Source organism: Gossypium hirsutum, chromosome A08, assembly GCF_007990345.1.
Source record: "Gossypium hirsutum isolate 1008001.06 chromosome A08, Gossypium_hirsutum_v2.1, whole genome shotgun sequence".
Classification (NCBI taxonomy): domain Eukaryota; kingdom Viridiplantae; phylum Streptophyta; class Magnoliopsida; order Malvales; family Malvaceae; genus Gossypium; species Gossypium hirsutum.
In genome coordinates, this window is record NC_053431.1 from 94,983,938 (window position 1) to 95,007,447 (window position 23,510).

Consider the following 23,510-nt stretch of genomic DNA (forward strand, 5'->3'; position numbering starts at 1 on the left):
ATGCCCCGTTTTTAGTAATTTTTATATTTTTTACATCGGGATAGTCTAATTCATCTATTTGGGGATTAATTTGAAAATTTATCAAAGTATAGAAGTTATTCCATGGATGAAAATGCTAAAAAATTGAAATTTATGGTAGAAAATGAAAGATTGTTGATAGATAAACAACTTTTACAAAGTGAATTTTGATGAAAACATGATTTAGGGACTAAATTGTAAAGTTGTGTAAATTGAAGAAAATTTTTGAATTTTATAGAATATATGTGCGGTAAATTTTATATTAAAAGTTCGGTTAGGCTTGGAATAAGGATTAAATTGCAAGAATTTCATTTTCCAAGCCTAGGGACGAAATTAGAATTTATGAAAAGTTTAGGGGCAAAATGGTAATTTTTCCTAGGATATAAATTGACTTCAATAGAATGTGAAATGTGAGAAATTGATGATTAAATTCATTTATATAGATCCAGATAACTCAAATTCAAAGTTAGATCGAGGAAAAGAGAAAGTCTCGAATAAGTAGATTTTCTTGTACGAACTATTATCGAGGTAAGTTCGTGTATGTAAATATGTTTGAAATTAAATGTTGTATTTGGATTGAATATTGAAAATGTTTATGTGAATATTATAAATATATGAAATGATCACATGCTCAGAAATGTTCAAAAAGGGGTTAATTTCCGTTTAAATATTGAATTTCGATAAATATATGGATTTCCCATATTAATGAGGTCCTGCATTTGTTGTGGACATGATTTAGCTTAGACAAGTAATCCTATTGACCTCGTTACTGACGGGATTTAACTCAGACGAGTAATCCCGAAATAGCCTCTCTAGTATCATGTTAGTTCTTGCGAGCATCCTGATGGGCAGTGATTTAACATGTGTTGCACACTACCGCAGCTCTTTGTGAGCGTCTTGACATACGATCAGTTGTAATCCTACATATAATGCGGACACAAACGCAAGTCTTCATTAGCATCCTGTTAAGCTCGCTTGAACTCTCTATTACCTCATCCAAAGCTCCCTGATTTTATCTCTTCAGAGATATTTGAAAGGCTCTATGAGCTTCGTGAGTAAAAACTCTTATAAGTTTCTTGATTAGCTCGGATAAGTGTCCTGTTAGATGATTACATGGCTCAGTTGAGTATATTGACATGTGACTCGAGATTAAGCTTCTTGAAATAAGAATTGGCGGTTTATCCATCGACATTTCAATAATTCATCGGACAACAATATTGACACAAGAAAAATGATAAAATAAATAGAAATATGCCCTGAATATTTTTGAATTATTTAATAAAGGATTTTATGATGAGCTCATCTATGTTTATTTAACATTTACATGTATTATATGACTAACTTTCTTGATTGAGTATATGTGTTTAGGTAAATCTATCAAAATTATGAAAACATGTTAATTGTATGCGTAGTGTTGTTAAATGTGATTGGTAAGTTCCAATTCATGTTATACAAACTTACTAAGCATATAATGCTTATTAGGTTTTATTTTCTCTGTTTTATAGTGCTTGGAAGCTCGCGAAGGTTGGTGATTGGTTGGAGCATCATCACACTATCCACTAGCTTGTTTTGGTATAATTAGCAACCTCATTTTGGTATAATGGCATGTATAGGTAACTTGGCCATTGTTGGCATATAAATGTTGTTTGTAATCTAGCCATTGGAATGGCTAGTAATGATTATGTTTTGGTATATCTATTAAGGTAATCCTAAGGCATTATCATGAGTACATATATTATAGTTTGATTGAACTATGCTAAATGAATATAAATATTAAAGATAAGATCATAAATAGGTATGCATGTAATGATATATTATGTTAGGTGTTAGAATTGGCCTTGTTATAATTTGGATTGGTTGGTATATGAATGCAAATTTTGGTGCAAGTTATTGGAAAATTTTGGTGAGAAATAAAGCTAGCAAATGGCTTTTTTTTTGTTCACACGAGTGGACACACGGGCTTGTGTCTTGACCGTGTGTGACACACGGCCTGGCACATGGATGTGTGGTTTGGTCGTGTGTCCCCTGCAACTTAAAATTTAGAAACAGAATGCTCAAAATTGAGCACACGAGTAGAGACACAGGCATGTGTCTCAGCCGTGTGTGCTACACAGCCTAAAACACGGGCGTGTGTCTTGGCCGTGTGAACCCTGCACATAATTTTTGAAAATTAAATTGATCACACAGCCTACTCACATGGGCGTGTGGCTAACCGTGTGGCACAAGTTAGAAAGTTACACGGGGTCAAACACGGGCGTGTCTTAGGGTCACACGGGCGTGTCCCTAGACCACACGGGCGTGTCCCTAGACCACACGGGCGTGTGAGCCCTGCACCTAGGAAAATTTTAGAAATTTTATGAAAAATTCTATGAGTTCCCAATTTAGTTCCGGTTTGATTCTAATACTCATATTGGGCCTCGAAGGTCCATTTAACGGATGATATGAATAATCTCGAGAAATGAATAGTAAATGACATGAATTATCTGTAAATATTCTGTAAACTTCGGTAATACTTCGTAACTATGTTCCGGCGACAGATATGGGTTAGAAGTGTTACAACTAGTCCCTGTTGGGACACATGTGCTAGGAGCACCTTGAATCTAAGATCTATTCGAAAGTAAGTTTGGAGCTTTCGCTTGTTGACACTAATAAGAAATTATCATCTTTACAGGGGTGAAGCTAAAAAAAAATTTTAAGGCAGCCAAAATTAAATTATAATTTTTACGATAGTAAAAATACAATTTCACCATTTTATTAGCCTATATCTTTATAATTTTTAATGGATTAAATCAATTTTTTATCATTTTTAGGGGATCCAAAGTACAATTTTACCTTTACTAATTTAATATTTTAAAACTTTTAAATGGCCTAAATGGCAAATTTTCCATTTTAGAGGGGTTAGGGCCCCTGCCAGCCCCCTAACTACGTCATTGCACCTTTATCTCTGGCTACACCAACATCAACAACTTCGACTTTCTACTTATCTCTCTTGTCGATTTTGACATTCCTCTTAATATTATTTTGAACTTTTCAGCATTCTGCCTTAACGTAACCTAACTTTTTGCAATAATCACTGTATTTGTTACGGTTCCTGAATTTATCCTTGCTTAGTAGATTCCCCTTTACATCCTCGAACAAGAGGTTATCTCTCCCATATATCAGAGTTTCCCTTAAAGTTTTATAAGAAGAGGGCAAAGAGCATAACAACAACATAACTTGATCCTCGTCACTAATCTCTATTTCAAAATTATTTTAAGTCATTAAGAAGGGTAACAAACTCACTAATATGAGCTCTAATCGACTCATCTTCGGCCATTCTAAACATGTAGAGATATTGTTTTAATACTATTGGCAAAGGATTTCGTTATGTACAAGGCTTTCAGTTTCTTCCATAATGAAAACGTTGTTTTATCCTTCAAAACCTCCTGTAACACATTATTCGTTAAACATAATTGAATTGTGTATAGATATTTTTATATAACTTATCCTATTTTGACTGCACCATGTCTGTAAATTTCCTTTTAGCAATGATCCTCTCAAGATCATTATGGATCAGTTACGCTGACAAGCGAACTTGCCACAGACTGAAATTTATGATGTCGCCAAACTTTTGATATCAAACCTTGATGTTCTCATCTTTGAATAGGTTGAATGTAAAAATCAAACTAGCTCTAATACCAGTTTGTTGGGAATTAACCCGTGTATGCAACGAACAAGTAAATATAATAAAATCGAAAAGATAGAACAAGCAAATTTTACATGGAAAAACTCTTTAAAAGATGATAAAAAACCACATGTAAAAGGAAATTTCACTATAATAAAGGAGAGTACAAAATATGTAGAGAATTAAAGGAAAACCCAAAGACCCAAAAACAAAACCCTTCAAAATAAAGAATAGAATTCTCTCAATCTGAATATTTCGGTTGTATATAACCTATAGTAACTAAAGCCTATTTATAGGCTGAAATTCGTAGCATATATGACTACAACAACCTTAGGCTTATCAGAGTTTAAGTGTGAAACTACAAACAGAGTTTAACTGGGAGAAGAAAATTTAAAAAAAAAAACTTAATGTGCACCTCGCCACGTCTTGACGTGGCATCGCGTTGTCGAGACAAAGGGACATCACGTCGTCGTGTTGAAGGCTCTTTTCTCATCATGACATCGGGACAAAGAACACTTCCTCTTTACGACGTTACACACTGTTTAGTCTGAAAATACGAGGTATAACTCTACAGATTAAACCAAAAATTTGTGTATAAAATTGCATAAAATCAAAGTTCATGTATACGATTGCACATTAAACCAAAGTTCGTGTATAATTTTGACATTTATCTTTTCTAAAAACTATAAAATTAAATGCTAAAATAATGGAGAAATTGTATTTTAACTCTTATAAAAATATATAACTTGATATCGGCCCTGTAACATCTCACCCGATGAAGTTCTAGTGTTCGAATACTATTTATCGAAGTATGGTGTTTAGAGCAAGTTTTGTGTAGGTAAGGTATTAATTGTGCTAAGTATGTAAGTTCGTGAGTGCACCTTTGGGCGAAGTCTATGTTGGGCAAGCTTGATGGTTTGGCAGAATCATTTATAGAGTATACGCCACCCCAGCTATTAGACGAATATGTTAAGTCCTTAGTTTAAAAGAATAGTTTGTTATATCATTATATTATTATTCTGGTTGAACAATTTAGTTAGATAAATGATAATTGGTTAGAAAAAAACTAATTTATTGTAGTCGATAATACTCACATTTATTATGAGAGAGTAAGTGTTTAGGCACAAAAATCGAAAAAGTTTAGTGGGATAATCAAACTTATCCACTAAACTTAGATTCTGTGTATAGTTTTTTAAGGTTAGTATTGGCTTCTTGAGCAAGTTTTATATTTTCTCTTACACCCATATTTTCTTGTCAAATTTTTCTCTACATGTTTCTCTTGGAAAACCTAATATTAGAAACCCGCTGGAAGATTTGTGTTCGTTGTATTCAGCCAACTCTTTCATTATTTAGCACCTGGTAAATATCGATGAACTTTAAGTTATTTTCATGGTTATTTACGTGACCTTAGAGCAACACACTTTAGCATCAATTTAGAGCGTAAAGGAGGAAACCTCCTAAATCTAGGTTTTTGTAATAACATTTCTTGTAAGTTTGTTTAGTTTTCTGGTACAATAATCTAATGAGTTTGACCATTTATATTATATCTCAAGACACTATTGAAGGTTCTTGTGATAAGGGCAAAGGTCCTACAACTTAATCTTGTGTTTTCTAGTGAGTTCTTTCTTACTCCATATGTGTGTAATACTTTGTTTATGTTTGGTTTAAGGTAAGTATGAATATTTTGTGAAGATGAAATAGTTGTGCAAGAGTGGTGAATGCATGTTGTAATTAGTCTAGTTTGGTTTGTCCATGTTAAAGATGTAAGAACCTTCCTTCGTGTTTAAGCCACTATCCTTTGCTTTTGAAATGAACGATATGATATGAAACATGAAAATGGATTCATGGCATTGCCTTCAATGAAATGAGCATTGAACTGGCAGGTCACAATACAAGAAAATGGTCGTGTAGCCTCTGGTATAGCAAGTACTATTACAAATCAGATTGGCAAAGCATGACAAAGGAAAATGAATGAACAAATGATATAACTCTGAATATGGACCAAGGTGTGTGGCTAACATGAAGAATATGGTATGTACGATTGCATGGGCGTAGTGTACAGGCCAAATGAATAGTGGTTGGCGTATAGCCTATTTGTGTTTGGTATTCCCCAATTGCCGAACCGTATGACTATGTTGAGTTGGAAAGGTTTACTTGAATTATATGTGACTATTACAATGTTTTCCCTCTGGAACTCACTAAGTTCTTTGCACTTACTTAGGTACCTTTCCTTCTCAGGCTTGCTGATGAAGTAAAAAAATCTTTGGAAACTACGCCAAAGGACTATCGTCGCCGTGAGACTTTTTGTATTTTGTATTATGTATAACATGGGGGTGGTGTCAAGACAATTTACATTTCGAAGAATGTATTTTATATCTTAACTCATGATCATGAATCTATGGTTCCAATAAAACTTCAGTAAAATATTTATGGTTTTCAAAGTGTATTATCTTATTTATCCTTGGGTGACAAGTAGTTTATATTTCATACTAACTTAAATTGTGACGTAAATGAGTTTACGCCAAATACGATTTTAAAAGATAATAATTTTAAGGAAGTGACACGCCATCTTTAGATCCTCCTTAAGGATCGGGTTTAGAGTGTTACAGGTTTCAAAATAAACTTTCTTTCTCACAGCTCTCCCCTCGTTGTGTTTAACCTGCACTTGGTTCCCTTGCAATGTGATCAATTAGCCAGCATTTGCACATGTGGCCATGCACCTATGTCGCTCCAGTGATCTCTCATTTTTCACTTATATATATTGTCTTGATCTTAGTGGGTATGTCACTCGTCGTCAGTATTTAGAGGTTATATATTATTAACAATGTTTCGCTCTTTGGTGGATTTTCTTTCAATTTAGCATGGTTATTTCCATAAGTACGTTTATGTCACATGTTTCCATTGCTAAACTGTGTTTATTAGTCGAATAAGACATCATTATCCATCACAATCCTTGTGATCTTTCTCTTTCTTCTAATGGATCTTTTAAGGTTAGTATACTATTTTGTACATGAGTTTTTCTTTAATGTTCGATATGGTATTTAAGTTCTTTTTGTCCCAACTTGGCATGAGTTTGACTTCAATTTTCAATTTGCTACATGATTTTTTTTAAACTAATAAATGAGTTTTTTTTTCCATTTATGCACTCGAGGCCATCTTCAATGTTCAATTTAGAACATGAACTTTTTTTTTTATTTGTCCTAATTTAGCATATATTTTCTTCTACTATAGCACATATGTAAAAAATTCATTAGGCAAATTAAATATTGAAACTAAACTTAAGTACTGAATTAAAGAAAAAAAAATCTCAAGTACATTGAAACTAAACTCAAGCACCAAATAAAATCTTAACCCTTTTTTATTAAAAATAAATGAACCTTTCCAATTAAAAACATTATTCAATCTTTATTGATATAAATTACATGAGATATATAAAAAATAAATATATAAGTTCAAATTTGATCTTTCAATTTAGCATAAGTACTATTGTTACGAGTTGCATTTATTATAATTTTATGCCAAAAACAATAATTAAAGAATCTAGAAAATATCTTTCATGTTCAGCCGATTTCCATTATTAAGCCTAAAACGGCGTAACTGTGACAAATAACAATTGAGTAGAAATATAAAGAGCTTTCAAACATCTCCAAATCAAACAACAATGTCAAATGGAAACCAACAAAGGCACTAGATTGAAAAATCGCTTGGATTTGCTATGCAAATATGAAATCAAGATCCCAAAATGATGACATTATTCTTAGAAGCTCCAAATTGTGTTTTGCTCATCTTCTATCTAAGAGCCAAATGAAGAGAATGCATATAACGAAACACAGCTGAAGCTGTCCACACTTTCACAAGACTAAAAGAACATTTATTCTTCTGCAATGACACTGATTTCACCTTTCTCGAGCATGTCGTAGAATGCTCTCACTTTCCTCTGCTCATTCCAGTGATGCATCTTCCAAAGCCCACCAGCACAAAGGCCAAGTGTTATTCCGATAACTATCTCCTTAACAACACTTGGTCCTTTCAAGGTAGCATGAGCAACCCTGGAACCAGCCATTTCGCTTCTATAGTTGAATCTAGTAAAATCCAGAAGCAAGAATTTAGCATTTTATTTTCATTTCTACTTATGCAGGAATACAGGAACACCACGGTTATATATAATTTAACAAGCAAATCAATTGACAAACCAGACATGCAAGCAGCAAAGGCAATGAATGTTCATAAACCTAATAATAACAATATAAAGCAATTCATGAAAATTTATGTACTATAACTAGCAATTTAGCCCATTCCAATCGGCACAGAGAGGAAAGATGTAGGACAAATGCAGAATTGTTCTCAAATATTGCTTCCTTTCAGTTTTCACTCAAAATGGCCATATACATCTTGTTCTGGGATCAATAAAGCTTACATTTGCATGTTATGTTAAAAACAATTTCATGTTGAATTCCATAAGGGAGATGTAACTACTTCCAGTAAAACTTTAGCACTTGTGTTATGCTCTTGGGATTACATCAACTCGTTCATTGTTAATGGTTTCCATGTGAAATATCAATGAAGCCTAACCTTAATACCTTTACTATTTGCCAATGTAACAAATCAACACCTTCATTTAATTCATTTTCTTGGTTCAATTCAATAGCAGTTCTGCATCCATAATTCAATAGCAATTCTACTTTGCAGAATTCATGCTCTCTTATGTCTAAGCACTCGAACAAAAGACACGGTAACTCACGGTTTCTGCTATCTTAGCTTGACCAGAAACAAATTTATAATACTTTCCAATCAATCAAACAACCCAGCCAACCCATTCAACTCATTCATCATTTAAGGCTTAACACATCAAATTCATCAATGGAGCCTCAGCTGAACACTTTTCCCATACCACACCTTCAGTTATTCATTTTCTAGGATAAATTCAAAAGCAATTTTACGTTGCACTCTTCATGCCATCTCTTATGTCTAAGAATTCAAATTATAGAGACAGATTTCCAGTCTCCTAGCTTGTTGAGAAACAAACTTACAATACTACAGATTTCCAGTCTCCTAGTTTGTTGAGAAACAAATTTACAATACTTGGTCCTTTAAAGGTAGCATGAGCAACCCTAGAACCAGCATTTTGCTTCTATACTTGAATCTAGTAAAACCCAAAAGCAAGAACTAAACATTTCATTTTCCAACTCTACTTATGGAGGAATATGGGAAAACCATATTATATATAAATTTAAAAAGCAGATCATTTTACAAACCAGATATGCAAGCAGCAGAGGCAACAAACGTTCATAAACCTAATAGTAACAATATAAAGCAATTCATGATAATATGTACTATAACTAGAAATTTAGCCCATTTCAGGAAAGATGTACTGCAAATGCATAATCGTTCTCAAATATTGCCTCCTTTCACTCAAAAAGGCTATATAATCTACACTGCTTATATATCTTTTTGTTCTGGACACAATAAAGTTGCATTTGCATCTTATGTATGTTAATAACAATTTCATGCGATTTCCATATGAGAGACTTAACTATTTCCAGTAAAACTTTAGCACTTGAGTTATGCTTTTGGGATAATATCAACTCATTCATTCTTAATGGTTTACATGGAAAACACCAAAGGAACCTAACCTTATTACCTTTACTATTCACCAATGTGAGAAATCAACACCTTCATTTGATTCATTTTCTTGGTTCAATTAGCAGTTATACATTCATAATTGAATAGCAATTTTACATTGCAGAATTCATTCTATCTCTTATGTCTAAGCACTCAAATAAAAGACATGGTAACTCAAGGTTTCCACTGTCTTAGCTTGTCAGGAAACAAAATTATAATACTTTTCAATCAATCAGTAACCAAGCCTAACCCCTTTGACTCATTCATTGTTCAAAGCTTTACGGGTCAAATTTTGACAGAGCCTCGCCTTAATAACTTTCCTATATCACACCTTCAACTATTAATTTTTCTTGGTTCAATTCAAAAGCAGTTTTACGTTGCCTAATTCATGCTATCTCTTATGTCTAAGCAATTAAATTATACACACAGATTTCCAGTCTCATAGCGTGTCAGTAAACAAATTTACAACATTTGTCAATCAATGAAGCAAAACAACCCCTACAAGCTTAGAAAAAAAAGCTGCTGTGATTTATTAAAGGATTAAATCGAAAATTACGTTTTCATCTACCACTACAAGTAAAAAAGCATATATTTTCCAACAGTTGTTTCGATTCTCGAATCTAAGTTAAGCGTATGAAAATCTCACATGGAAATCAAAACAATAATGAAAACGTGAAAAGAAAAGTCGATCTTAAACCACTCAAATCAAACTCAAAGATCTTTCGAGAATAATGGCAAACAAACAAATAATCATTTCCATGAATAAGATGTTGAAAATCGCCATTAAACCCGTCAGAAAAAAAACGGAAGGAAAAATCGAACGAAGAAATTAGGGTTTACCTGAACGAGGCTGCGTCGATGAACTAACGATGGATTTTGATTGTGAGATTCAGCCTTTCCACTGGATGAGCTATATTATTTCCTTCGACGACCTTTATTAGGAAAGGAACAAATTGTCTATTTTACCCTTTTTGAAATAACTAGGTTAGAATTACGAATAAACCCAATATCTTAATGGGTTGATAGATATATCCAACATTTTCCCTTTCTTTTTTGATAAATAATAATAATAAAGCAAAATGCTTACATTCAAAATTGACTCTTAAACTATTTTTTATTTAGATACTTAAAAGTTTTTTTTTAATCAAAATTGATAACTAAACTATCAATTCTATCTCATATTATCTTCAAATACAATATCAATCAATAAAAACATAATATATAACATATTTTTATTATACGTCATAAAATTTTTCTACAAAATGAAATGTAATTTGTAGTTTTTATCTTTGCTAGAAATGAATTAAATGGTTTAAGTACCACATTTTATCAATAAAATTTAGGTACCTAAATGAGAAAGGTTGAATAGTTTAAGGTCAATTTTGTAATGACACCAAATAAAAAATAATTAGACTACAAATATAATTTTGGGTGGGGGAGGAATATCCACAATTACAGACTAGAATTTATTTATTCTACAACACTACAGAATTAATTTGTAACTAATAAAACACGTTAAATCTCTTTGGAGGGTTTACATGAGGATCTAGCCTTATTGTACTACTTTTTTCGTTTGGACGAACTTATTGTACCACTTCAGCAATTATAGACAGGCGCAATGTATTTTATTTGCAGAAAAAGATTACTCCTCCTAAATTGACTGTAGAAAGGACAAAAAGTTTACATTGCATGTTTCAATACTGCTTCCATCCTGTGTAGGCGTGTAAAACATGTCGAATGCTAACCTGTCACAGGGCAAGTCATCTCATATAGGCATTTCAGTTGTTATTAATAGAAGTGTTGTTAAAATCGAATTAATCGATTTAATTTGGTTAATTGATTTAGTTTAGTTAAAAATTAGTTAAAAAAATTTTAGAATTTTAATTAACGGTTAATTCAATTTAAATTTGAGTAATTAACCGAATTAACCAAACTTAATAAATAGTATTATATATTAATATATTAGGCTATTACTAATTCGGTTAATTCGATCAAATGAATATTATCAATTTATTTATTTTTTATATGTTTTATACTTATTTTAACAAAAATATATATAAAATTCGGTTAATTTAGTTAATCGACCAAATCAATCGAAACATTTCAATTCGGTTACTTTTTTTTGAGAAAATTTTGATTCGGTTAACAGTTAAATATCGGTTAATACTAATTCGTTTCGATTAACCGTTTGAACACTTCTAATGACTAGTGATGAAAATAACTTAGGCTTAATTTAGTATTGTTTCTCAAAAATATTTTTAGGCTAAAAAGTATTTTTAAGCAAAGAAGTTAAAATTTTCAACTTTACAAAATATTTTTTTGTTCAAAAAACACTTTTAAAATGTCCAAAAAGCATATTATTTAACAATAAAACACATTTAAAATATTTAAAAAGTATATTATTTAACAATAAAAATAATTATTATCTCAAAAGTGCCTCTTAGGTTGTTAAACTATTAGATTAGATCCTAATTTAGCGAAGGAGTGGAGATACATGGACATCATCATTTGAGGGAGATTCTCTTGCAGCCACGAACAAGCTCAAAGGGACAAACCAAGTAGAGGCGGAACGAAAGGGTAAGCAGACCCTCTTGGTTAAATAGGATATTATCAATTTTATTTCTTTTTTTTCCAAAAATTTTATAATTTTAATTTCAGACTAACTTGGCATCATTGGCCTAAACCACTTGAAGCATGTGGACGGATGTTGAATCGATTAAAGAGTTGTGGCCTAAACTAGAGAAAACTGGATTCCAAATGTAATGGATACTAAACGACTAGTAAAAGAATTTCATTTTTAAAATAAATGAGTGTATAAAAGAAAATAATAATAGACAGCACTCAGCATCTTTCTTCCCAAACTTCCTTCCTTGCCAAACTTTCTCCAATAAAAAGTTAGACAAACCTAATATTTGATGAGCGAATCCCACCAACAACACCACTCTTTCTCTTTACACTGTAAACAGTTTAAACCTAATTTAAACCTTCTTCTTTCCTCATCTCTTTCCACAACTCCCATTCCATTTTCTTTCTTCATCTAAGGATGCCGCTAAGGTTTTGCTCTCCTCGATTCCTTGTTTTCGTCTTCCTCATATCGGCAATCCCCATCGCTTACATCATCTCTGAGGAACGTGCCGTGCCTGCCACCCACGTTTTCCACTACCATAGCACCGGCTTTTTCCGGGAGTGCGCCAAGTGGGACGACCAAGGCCGGCGCTTCCTCGTCAGTTTCTTGGAAGGCGGCGTCGGTGAAATCCTGGTTCCCGACGATTACGCACCGGGACCGGGGGATGTCGTGTTGAAAGAGGTCACCGTGGTCAAAGATTTTGACTTGGCCGGAAATTCTTCCCTCGGAATCGCCGTCGACAGGCTCAGAAACCGGCTGCTTGTGGTTGTCGCCGACTTGCTCGGCAACCGATACAGCGGTCTCGCGGCTTATGATTTGTCATCGTGGAAGCGGCTATTTCTAACCCGGCTCAGTGGCCCTAGTAAGTATCACTATATAATAATTTAATTCCTTTTTTGTTTTAATCTTAAAATTTTTAAATGAATGATTAGAGTACGAATATTCTTATACTGAGAAAATTAAATGAATTAATCCAAAGGTTTACATTTTGTTAAAAAAGACTAGTTTTTTAAATGGTTTAATTATGAAATCCATCCATTTATTTTATGAAAATTGACAAGTTAACCCTCTATTTTAATTTATCCAAATTTAGTCATTGGATTATACAAAAATCGAAGAAATAATCTAATTATTGATTTTTCTAAAAGGCGCGTAAAAAATCAGGAGCATCCTGCAATCTTTTATTAGGGTCTATAAAAACATATTAGAGCAATTAACATTAGATATGAAGCTAATAATAGTAGTGATATTTCTAAGTTGCTAATCTTAAGTCTCCTAACTAACTCAAGTTCATCTTTTAAGGTTCATAATTTGGCTTCCATACTAGTGGCGCCTATACGACCCCGTGCTTCCAAATGATTGCTGGATTAATTTCTTAATTTTCATACAAAATAAAAAAAAATGGAATTCACACATATTTAAATAAATAATAATTAAAAATACTTTTTTTCATTTAATTAGTGGGATTTTAGGGCTTTGATACGAGGGTAGGAAGTGAATAAATGTCGTCGGCGCTGGGTAAGTCTAGATTGTGGAGTGAAGGGCAGAAGGTTAGGATAGGGGTTTTCTAACCCGTACCCACCCATAACTCTTATATTAGTCTCCCATACCCACATTTTCATAGCCACTTTTTTCCACTTCCATCCTATGCTTGTATGGATGTTAGAAAACATCTATTTTATAGCTGTCGATTATATTTATATATTCTTTTCATATTTTAATAATCAGATTCTTGATTTAATCAATTCAATTGGCACTCTAATAATAATTAATTAAAATTTTTAATATATATATATAAAACTAGTTCAACTATTAGTTTTTTTGTTTCGGTTTTATATTTTTTATCAGTTTCAAATGGTTTGTTCAAAAGTTAGTATGATTCTTATATTTAGATCAGTATACCTATAATCATCAATTTAATCTATCGGTTTGGTCCAATTTAAGTAATACTGTTTCCAGTTTATTTTAATTTGTTCTATATTTATGTGGATAAAAAAATTATGTAAAAAATATATTTATAAAAAAATTTAAAACATGAATTAAATTTAGTTGAAATGAAACGAAAAAGTTGAGGATATGAAGAGCTTGTTGTCTTAGATTAAGTCTCGAAATGTATGTTGTTTTAAGATTGATTATGGATTTATTTATTTTTATAAGTTTCATAGAAAACTAAAAAAAAAACACTTTTCTAATAATATTTATTATTTTTTTAAAATAAATTATTTTTAAATTTTTTGTAACTAAAGAGGTGTTAGTTAACTTGTAACAATAACTCGATTTAATAACCTTATGGATGGATTTTCAATTCAAGAATAGAATATGTTGAAATGACAAGGTTTAAACTTGTTCCGTGTAATTCTCAGATCGGAGCTCTATTTATAATATATTTATAAATTATTCAAGAATATAATTCCGGATAATTTTTCGAAATAAAGTGAATTAAGAACATATCTAGGGTTTTATAATTTTAATATATACTTCATATTCTCCAAGCTTTTATTTTTATTTATTATTGGGTACATAACACAATGCTAAACCATGATCACATTCACTTTATATGTTTAATAAACTGTAAACTCTTTTTTTTCTGACCTTAGTTTCTTGAATCTTGATGCTTAGGCGATGAAAAATCCTTCGCCGATGACGTCGCAATAGATGCCGATGGTAATGCGTATGTCACCGATGCTAAAGCCAGCAAAATCTGGAAAGTCGGTGCCCATGGCGAGTTATTGTCTATCATAAGAAACCCACTCTTCACTCCAAGACAGTGGTACAAAACCTTGGTCGCATTGAACGGAATCGTTTACCACCCCGACGGCTATTTGATCGTGATCCACACTTTCAGTGGTAATTTGTTTAAGATCGATCTGGCCAAGGGACATGAAGTGAAGTTGATCGAGGTTGTTGGAGGCACATTAGTCTTTGGTGACGGTCTAGATCTAATCTCTCCGACAAAGCTCGTCGTAGCCGGGAATCCTTCGGGGAGATTGGTGGAGAGCTCTGACGGATGGGAGACGGCTTCCGTGGTGGCGAAGTTTAAGGGGCCCATCCATCGGTTGTCAACGGCGGCGACGGTGAAGGATGGGAAGGTTTATCTCAACCATTTGGTTGGGATGGGGTACCCCAAGAAAACACATGCCCTTGTTGAGGCAGTTTTCTGAAAGTTGGAAAAAAAAGGGGAATAATGGGATTCGTAAATGAAGTTGCAGTTAAGAGTATGTGGACGTTCTACTGAATGTAAAACTCCGAAACCCTTAGTTCGAAATGCCATGCCTTTGCTTCTCCAAAAAATTTTCTTGGAATTTCAGAATGGGTTAATTTTTAAACATCCTCCAACAAAAACTTAAATTCTAGATTGAAATTTATTTTAAATAAAACATTAAATCTATTTTTGTGAAGATATCTAAATTCATGACTGAATTGCTTTCACAACTCAATTAGGACATTAACTTAATTAGGGAATTTATGAAAATATCTCTCCTTAATTAAATAAGTTGAATTATTCGAGGGTAGCAAAATAAAAATATACATATTACAGGATTTGAACTTATGCTAATTAGATTGGTAAAATCTTAAATTTATCACTCAATCAAAATTTTATCTTAATTTATTTTATTCATTTTTATTTTACTATGCACAATGTTTTATCTCCATCAGTTGTATAGATTAATTAATAATGTTGTTAATTGAGTTTGGGTTACGTGTCAACTCAACACTAACTCACAATCGATAATAACACCATAATAAATAATTGTAGTATATTTTGTATTGTTAATCTAATATATTTATGTATTCAAATTTCATTTTACTCACAATTTAATATATTTTTTTTAATTTTAATATCGTGCATATTTTATGTGTTATTATGATTAATTAGTTTCAAACCATACGTTTCATTGTTTATTATATATTATTTTTAAACATACATCTATGTTCTAAATTTGTAATTTCCACACACATATGCATTTGAATGTAATAGGATCTCTAGAAATCATTAAATCTGTAAAAAGAACAACCTATTTTAAATAAAACACTAATAACTCTAACTTTTAATCCAATTAATTGAAGTAGACATTAAACATTATAGAAATAGGTGATAAAAAATTAACTAAAATTTATTTAAAATTCAGCTAATTTAGATGTAAATGCCGATTTTTAAAAAAATTAGGCCTCTAGGCATTTTTTTAATTTAGGAAAATAATTTGTTTTTAGGAGAGAGAAAGGAAAGCATGTTCAGCTGGGTGCGCTTTCTACACAGGTGGCAGGAAATCGCGTCCAGTTGCACACGCTTTCCCTTTCTCTCTCTTAGGGTTGAGTTTTTAATTTTTAGGGTTAGGATTTTAAATATTTTAGGGTTTTAGGTTTTTTAAATTGGTTAAGTTTTTTCGACTAAATCCTCGAAAGTTAATAGGTAGATTTGAGGGGTCAAAGATATGATAATGTGACTATCATCTAAGAAACTCATCCTAGGGAAATCAGGTTTTGGGCTAAGAATGCTTGATACGATCAAGAGTAGAAGTCTCAGTGGAGGTCCCAATCTATAACAGCCCTAACCTTTATCTGTCACCAGAATAGGGTTATAGAGCATTACCAGACTGTACAAAATAAATATGGACATTTCTCCACCTTTATTATTCATATCAAGAATCAATTATATAATACTTATATTGTCCCTTAGAAGGGCCTTCGAAACCCAAAATACACCTTAGAAATGATTCGGGACTAAACTGGATACTCAGGAAATTTTTCCCAATATTTCAAAAATTTTCTTAGGATATACGCCCGTGTGGCTCATACAGCCAAGAGACACGTCCGTGTCTTGGGCCGTGTGGGCACTCGATGTGAGACACACGGCCGTGTCCCAGCCCGTGCCCTTACCTGTGTAACTCTTTGACTTGGATCACACAAGCAACCGCACGCCCGTGTGCTAGGCCGTGTGCTAAAACCTGAGTATTTTGTTTCAAAATTTTAAGGTGCAGGGGACACACGGCCAAACCACCCGCCCGTACGCATGGTCGTGTATCACACACGACTGAGACACACGCCCGTGTCTTTGACCGTGTAGACGAAAATAGGCCATTTTTCTCACCCAATCTTGGTATCAACCTAGGCACAACCATTTACACATTTACAAAACACAATAAGACCTTCAATTCAAACCAATACCAAGTCTTATAACTAACATATCATTACATATATTCAAATATCCAATCTTACCAAATCAACTATATACACATTTATGCATATTTTACTAAATTTACTAAGTCAAATTATACCTCATTATATCTATCAATTAACCATCAACTAACCATCAATTAACCATTTTAAACACACCTCATACATGTTTAATTTACTTATATAAGTTGATTGGAAACTTAAACAAAGTATACATTATAATATTATACAAACCAACTTTACTTAAAAATCATACCAATCCCTATACATGCCATATAAACCATAGTATGTATAACAAAATCCACCGGAGCAAGCTGGATAGTGTGGCTCGATGTGCTGATCCGATCCTCTAATTTCACGTTAATCTACAAAAACATTAAACAACACGATTAAGCTTATCAAAGCTTAGTAAGTTCATTAGGTTAAACATTGATCTTACCGAACTCAATATAATAAATTAAATTGCAAATAAATCATACATTCTTCCTGTCAAACACAACATAAATCAATGAACACACTTCCTTCAAATTAATAACAATAAGAATCAATAAATCTTTCAAATTTCAATTACATAAGTCTTTTACCAATTCTTACTAAATCAAAGAATGACTTACGGATATGAGTACAACGTTTTCTTTGTGCCATAGTCCAACTATGGTCTTACATGTATGTTGCCATAACCTTGCCATGGTCTTACATTCGTAGTGCCATAACTCAGTTATAGTCTTATTATTAGAATGTCATAGCCCAGCTATGGTCTTACATATAAACACTGCCATGGTCCAACCATGGTCTTATGTTTATAGTGCCATAACTTAGTTATGGTCTTATCCGTCAATTCATCCTTTACATTAATGCCATAGCCCAATTATGGTCTTACATATAAATATTTCCATGGTCCAACCACGGTCTTATCTGTCAATTCATCCTTTGTCACAAAACGATTATACTCAATCCCGCGTTTTACTCAATTTAATCATTCAATTGGATTTCACAATTGAACAATAATTTTTATTTTCAACAACAAAAATATGACTAATTACATAATAACATTCATCAATTAGTAAATAAACACTAAAATTTAACCAAACGAACTTACCTGCGCTAATTGTGGAATTGGTAGTAGTCAGGGACTATTCTATTAATTTTTTTTTCTCTCGTTAATCTACGGGCTCTTGATCTAAAATGTAAAATTATTCATTCATTAGCACATATTTTAATTAAAATTACTTCACAATTAATACCCCTTAGTTTTAAAAATTACACAATTAACCCAAATTTTACAGTTTTTACAATTTAGTCCATCACCAATTAACCCATCAAATGAGCTAATTTTTCTCAATTAACATTTTATCTAAATATTCTAAGTTATTACACAGCCTTTGATAAATAGAATTTAATACCAAACCCTAAGATTTAATCTTTTTCACAATTTGGTCTTATAATCAATTTCTATTAAAATTACTTGATAAGATCATCATATAACAAAATTAAAGCCTCAAATCCATGTTAGTTCATCATAAACATCCAAAACTCATCAATGGTAACTTTAAAAGTTACCCATAAAATCAAAAACTAATGAATTAGATAGTTGGACCTAATTGCAAATGTCTTAAAAATACAAAAATTACAAGAAAAAGGCAAGAATTGAACTTACATGAAGTAAAATAAATAAAATATGTTTAAAACCTTCTCCTATGATGTTTTTGGCTGATAAATTGAAGAAAAATAGCCTAGAAAAGTTTAGAATTCAATTTATTTAAGTTAATTTCATAAAATTTACAATTTTTCCCTTTAATCACATGATTTTTATTTTCTTTTCTGCTTATGTCGTCTCATTCCTTTATTTTAGGCATAATTTCTTGTTAAGTCCTTCCTCATTTAACATTTGGGCTATTTTATCACTTTGGCAAGTTTTGCACATTTTTCAATTTAATCTTTTTTAATAAATTAACTATCAAAACGTTAAAATTTTCTAACGAAACTTTAATAATAACTTAATGACACTCGGTAGATATTTATAAAATTACTTATGGCTCGGTTTATGAAATTGAGGTCTCGATACCTCGTTTTCGGAACCTCTTAATAATAAATTCTTTTAAATCACAAATTACTAATTCAAAAGTCTTCTAAAATCATACTTGACTCATAAATAATATTTAAATAATAAAATTTTTTAACTCACTAGTCGGATTTAGTGATCTCAAATCACTGTTTCCGACACCACTGAAAATTGAGATGTTACAAAATCGACTGTCGTGATGTGATCAGGGGTTCGAGTATAACCTGGGCCCAAGTGACGATCGTTACGTGGTCAAGAGTTCAAACTTTTTGGATACCCATAAATGATGTCTTATATATACCAGACATAAGACTGGTGTCATAATTATACAGAAAAACTCTAGGGATTTCTAGTGCTATCAACGTAATGTTTTTCTTTATTTCCAAGCAGTCGATATCTTTAACCTTTCATTCTTATCCGAATGCTGACATTGAAGTCGACACAAGAGGGTTCTCTGGTGGAGAGTGAATGTTTCAGCACAGTAGAGATCAAACTCGGGTCGGAGCGACAGCAATTGTAGTTATTAATGGGTTGTTTAATAATGACAACCGTCGTCGCCCCGAAAAGAGCATCACCTTTACTGCACTCCAATAGTCACTCTACGCTTGAGAGTCCTCTTGCGTCCACAACGATGCTAACTTTCGAATAAAAAGAAAGGTTGAAGGTACCAACTGCTTGGAAATGGAAAAAAATACGTCAATTATAACGGAAATCCATAGAATTTTTCTGTATGATTATGCCCTCAAACATCTGTATGGTATACATAGGGCAACACTTTCGGGTATCCAAAAATTTTGAGCTCATGGCCCCATAACAACCGTCAATTGGCTCATCCGTTATACCTTGTTCCATGACCGCATAATGGTCGTCGATTGAAACCTTCACGTAGACTTCCATCCTTAACCTATAAAGCAAAATCACCCCGGAACCTAAGTTCCCTAAGATAGGCTTCAGAGGTAAAGTGTAACGCCCCTAACCCGTATCCGCTGCCAGAATAGGGTTTCAGAGCATTACTACCACTTGCAAATCACTAAAAAAAATTCACTTAAATACTTATCAATTCAATGCATCAATAAATATATTACCATTCAATCAATGGCTTGGCACTTGCCTAAGCATCAACAACAACACTTGTTAGTGTACTTACACATATTTCATATAAATTCTTATTTTCTCAATATGTCATATTTGAATTTAATACTCGTCTTAACTTACATATTTTCCTTATGTTAACATAAAAAAGATAATCTCATATGTACATGTCATGATACATATCATTCTCTTACCGTTTCTTTAATAACATATATCATTCATTTCATTATATCAACATTTCATGCACCATCATTTCCTTATATCTTAGGTATATTTATTTCGGTAATGGTTCGTATTAAACTTAACATAATTTAAATTCCATGTACCTATACTTATTTCATTTATCTATCTTATAAATTATTTCATACAACTATTTTGTACATTTATTTCCATATGACCAATTCCTGTAAACATTTCACATTACCATTTTGTATAACCAATTCATTTAACCATTTGTTATATTACCTGAATATTAGTTGTTCAACAGATATCTTGGTGTTTCTCTTCCACGATCTTATTTATCTTCGAAATGATGCCATAGTGTCTTTCAACTATGGTCTTACTCATTTTCTGTCATGTTGCCATGGTATCATTCAACCATGGTCTTATTCATTTCCCTGTCACGTTGCCATGGTATCTTTCAACCATGGTCTTACACATTTCATGTCACGTTGCCATGGTATCTTTCAACCATGGTCTTACACATTTCATATCAGGTTGCCATGGTATCTTTCAACCATGGTCTTACACGTTTCATATCAGGTTGTCATGGTATCTTTCAACCATGGTCTTACACATTTCATATCAGGTTGCCATGGTATCTTTCAACCATGGTCTTACACGTTTCATATCAGGTTGTCATGGTATCTTTCAACCATGGTCTTACACATTTTCTATCATAGAGCACACTCCCACGAACCTCATTCTTACAGTGGGATTACCAGTCCAGGCTAAATCCCTGTAATATAAACTCATAGGGTATTGTCGGGATTACCAGTCCAGGCTAAATCCCCTGCAACGACAATTACTCTAATGAGCTTAGATCTGAATTACTAGTCCAGGCTAAATTCAGACCCTAATTCGGATTACCCGTCCGGGCTAAATCCATTTTACACATATTCTTCGGGAGGGCTATATCAGGTTAGGATCACCCGTCCGGGCTAGATCCTTTTTACCGTCAATTCCTTTTCAGAGATCCATCGAATTTTCCTTTCATTCAACCGGGATTTCTTCCCATTTTATCAAATATATCAATGTTTCATCAATTTTCATATAATGAACATTCAAATCATATTCATATCAAAAACATGCATTTCAAGCATTTAAGAATATAATTCAAGTTACACGAACTTACCTCATTGATTGTTCGTGTTTATGATTTCATTATTCTGATATATTTTCTTTTCCATGATCAAGTCTCGTATTTGTGTCGTCCGGATCTTTATAAATAAATTTGATCATCATTTTCATTCATTTCATATTCTAATGTATTTAATTAATGCTCCAGGCAAAAATTACCATTTTGCCCCTAAACTTTTAATTAATGATGATTTCATCCTTAGGGTCAAAAAAATAAAATTCTTGCAATTTAATCCTTATTTCCAGCTATTATTATCATACATATCGATAACAGTCCATGAATTCTATAAAATATCAAAATTTTTCACAATTTCAACACTTTTCAATTTAATCCCTAAAACATGTTTTCCCCCGATCTTGAACTGAATTGATAATTTCGTTAAATTTTGTAATTTAAATAATAAAATAATCTATTTCATGCAATTTAGTCATTTCTGACATTTTTACAAAATTGCCCATAAAGTTTTACTTTTATTCAATTTAGTCCCTAAGCCTAAAACATGCAAATTAGCCATGCTAGATGAATATTCATACATATTTTCCTCCTCCTCCTCTCCATTCCACATCCTTAATTTATATAACATGCAACAAGTAACATTATCAATAATTTCACTATTTACTTATATGTACATTCAAAACTGTCCATTTGCGTCATAGTCACTAAATTATTTATATATTAAGCTACAGAACTCGAAATTAAGATCCGTTAATTTTTCCTGAAACTAGACTCACATGTATTCTTACCATAAAATTTTCAGAATTTTTAGTTTAGCCAATTAGTACAGTTTATTCATTAAAGTCTCCCCTGTTTTGCTATTTGGCAGTTCTGACCACTCTTCACTAAAGTTTAATTATCTCTTTAAAAAGAATTCAAATGATGTTATAATTTGTTTCTTATAAAAACAGACTCATTAAGGAATTTAACCATATAAAGTATGTAACAAAATTATTTTTGTATAAGTTTTAGTGATTTTTCCAAGTCAGAACAAGGGATCTTGAAATCATTCTGAACCAGTCTCACAAAAATAAAAATATCTTAGAATACAGAATGACTTTACTTTCTCTATTTATTTTATATAAAAATATACTCAATAAGATTTAATTCCATATCACTTTTAGCTTCTAATTCAATTTCTATCATTTTTGGTGATTTTTCAAAGTTAGCCTATTACTACTGTCTAAAACTACTTTAGTGCAACATATTGATTACCAAGTTTATAACACTCCTTTTTCCATTTTCTACTATATTTCCCATTATTTTCTCTCATTTCCCTTCACTAATATATCAAAAACATGGAACCATATAAAAGAAAACTCTACATTAACATCAATTCCATGCTTTTTCAACAATATTAGACTTAAAAATATATTGAAATCTTAATGTTCTTACCTTTTCTTATTAACTTCAATCTTTAACTTGATTTTTCTCTCTCCTCCAGCTTCTATTTCTTGAATCCAACTTGATATTCTTGCTCCCCATCATCTCCTTGCTATCTTTCTCTCTTGATGGCTATGGAAATTCTTTCAATTTTTAGGTGAGAATAATGAATTTTTGGTGAAAGGACTAAATTGTAAAGAAAGAAAACTTCTTTTCTTCTTACTCTTTCTCACGTTGGTTTGCATGGAAAGGAAAGATGATGAAAATTCTTCATCTTTCTTTCCTTATATACTAAATAAATAATAATAAAATAATATTAAATATCTCATAAAATATTAATAAAATAATATTTATCTAATTAATTAATTTAAATTATCATCAACATAATCATTACATTCTAGAATTCTCTCTCTTACTAATTAAGCATTTTGCCCTTCATGATCTTTTAGAATTCCATCCTTGAGTCATCATTTAATTTGGTAAAATTGCAATTTAGTCCCTCATAATTCTTCAC

General features: G+C 32.0%; 2 protein-coding genes across 2 annotated transcripts; one reads left to right on the plus strand and one right to left on the minus strand.

Annotated features, from left to right (window-relative positions):
* Positions 1 to 7,370: 7,370 nt before the first annotated feature.
* Positions 7,371 to 10,208, minus strand: LOC107926847 (cytochrome c oxidase subunit 5C). Its single transcript, XM_016857789.2, has 2 exons — positions 10,145 to 10,208; positions 7,371 to 7,764 (listed from the first exon to the last, which is right to left on the minus strand). The coding sequence occupies exon 2, from the start codon at positions 7,743 to 7,745 to the stop codon at positions 7,554 to 7,556; it is 192 nt and encodes a 63-aa protein (XP_016713278.1). The 5' UTR covers positions 7,746 to 7,764; positions 10,145 to 10,208; the 3' UTR covers positions 7,371 to 7,553.
* Positions 10,209 to 12,057: 1,849 nt separating this feature from the next.
* On the plus strand, positions 12,058 to 15,097 carry LOC107926848 (uncharacterized). Its single transcript, XM_016857790.2, has 2 exons — positions 12,058 to 12,792; positions 14,550 to 15,097. The coding sequence occupies exons 1-2, from the start codon at positions 12,348 to 12,350 to the stop codon at positions 15,089 to 15,091; spliced, it is 987 nt and encodes a 328-aa protein (XP_016713279.1). The 5' UTR covers positions 12,058 to 12,347; the 3' UTR covers positions 15,092 to 15,097.
* The last annotated feature ends 8,413 nt before the right edge of the window (positions 15,098 to 23,510 follow it).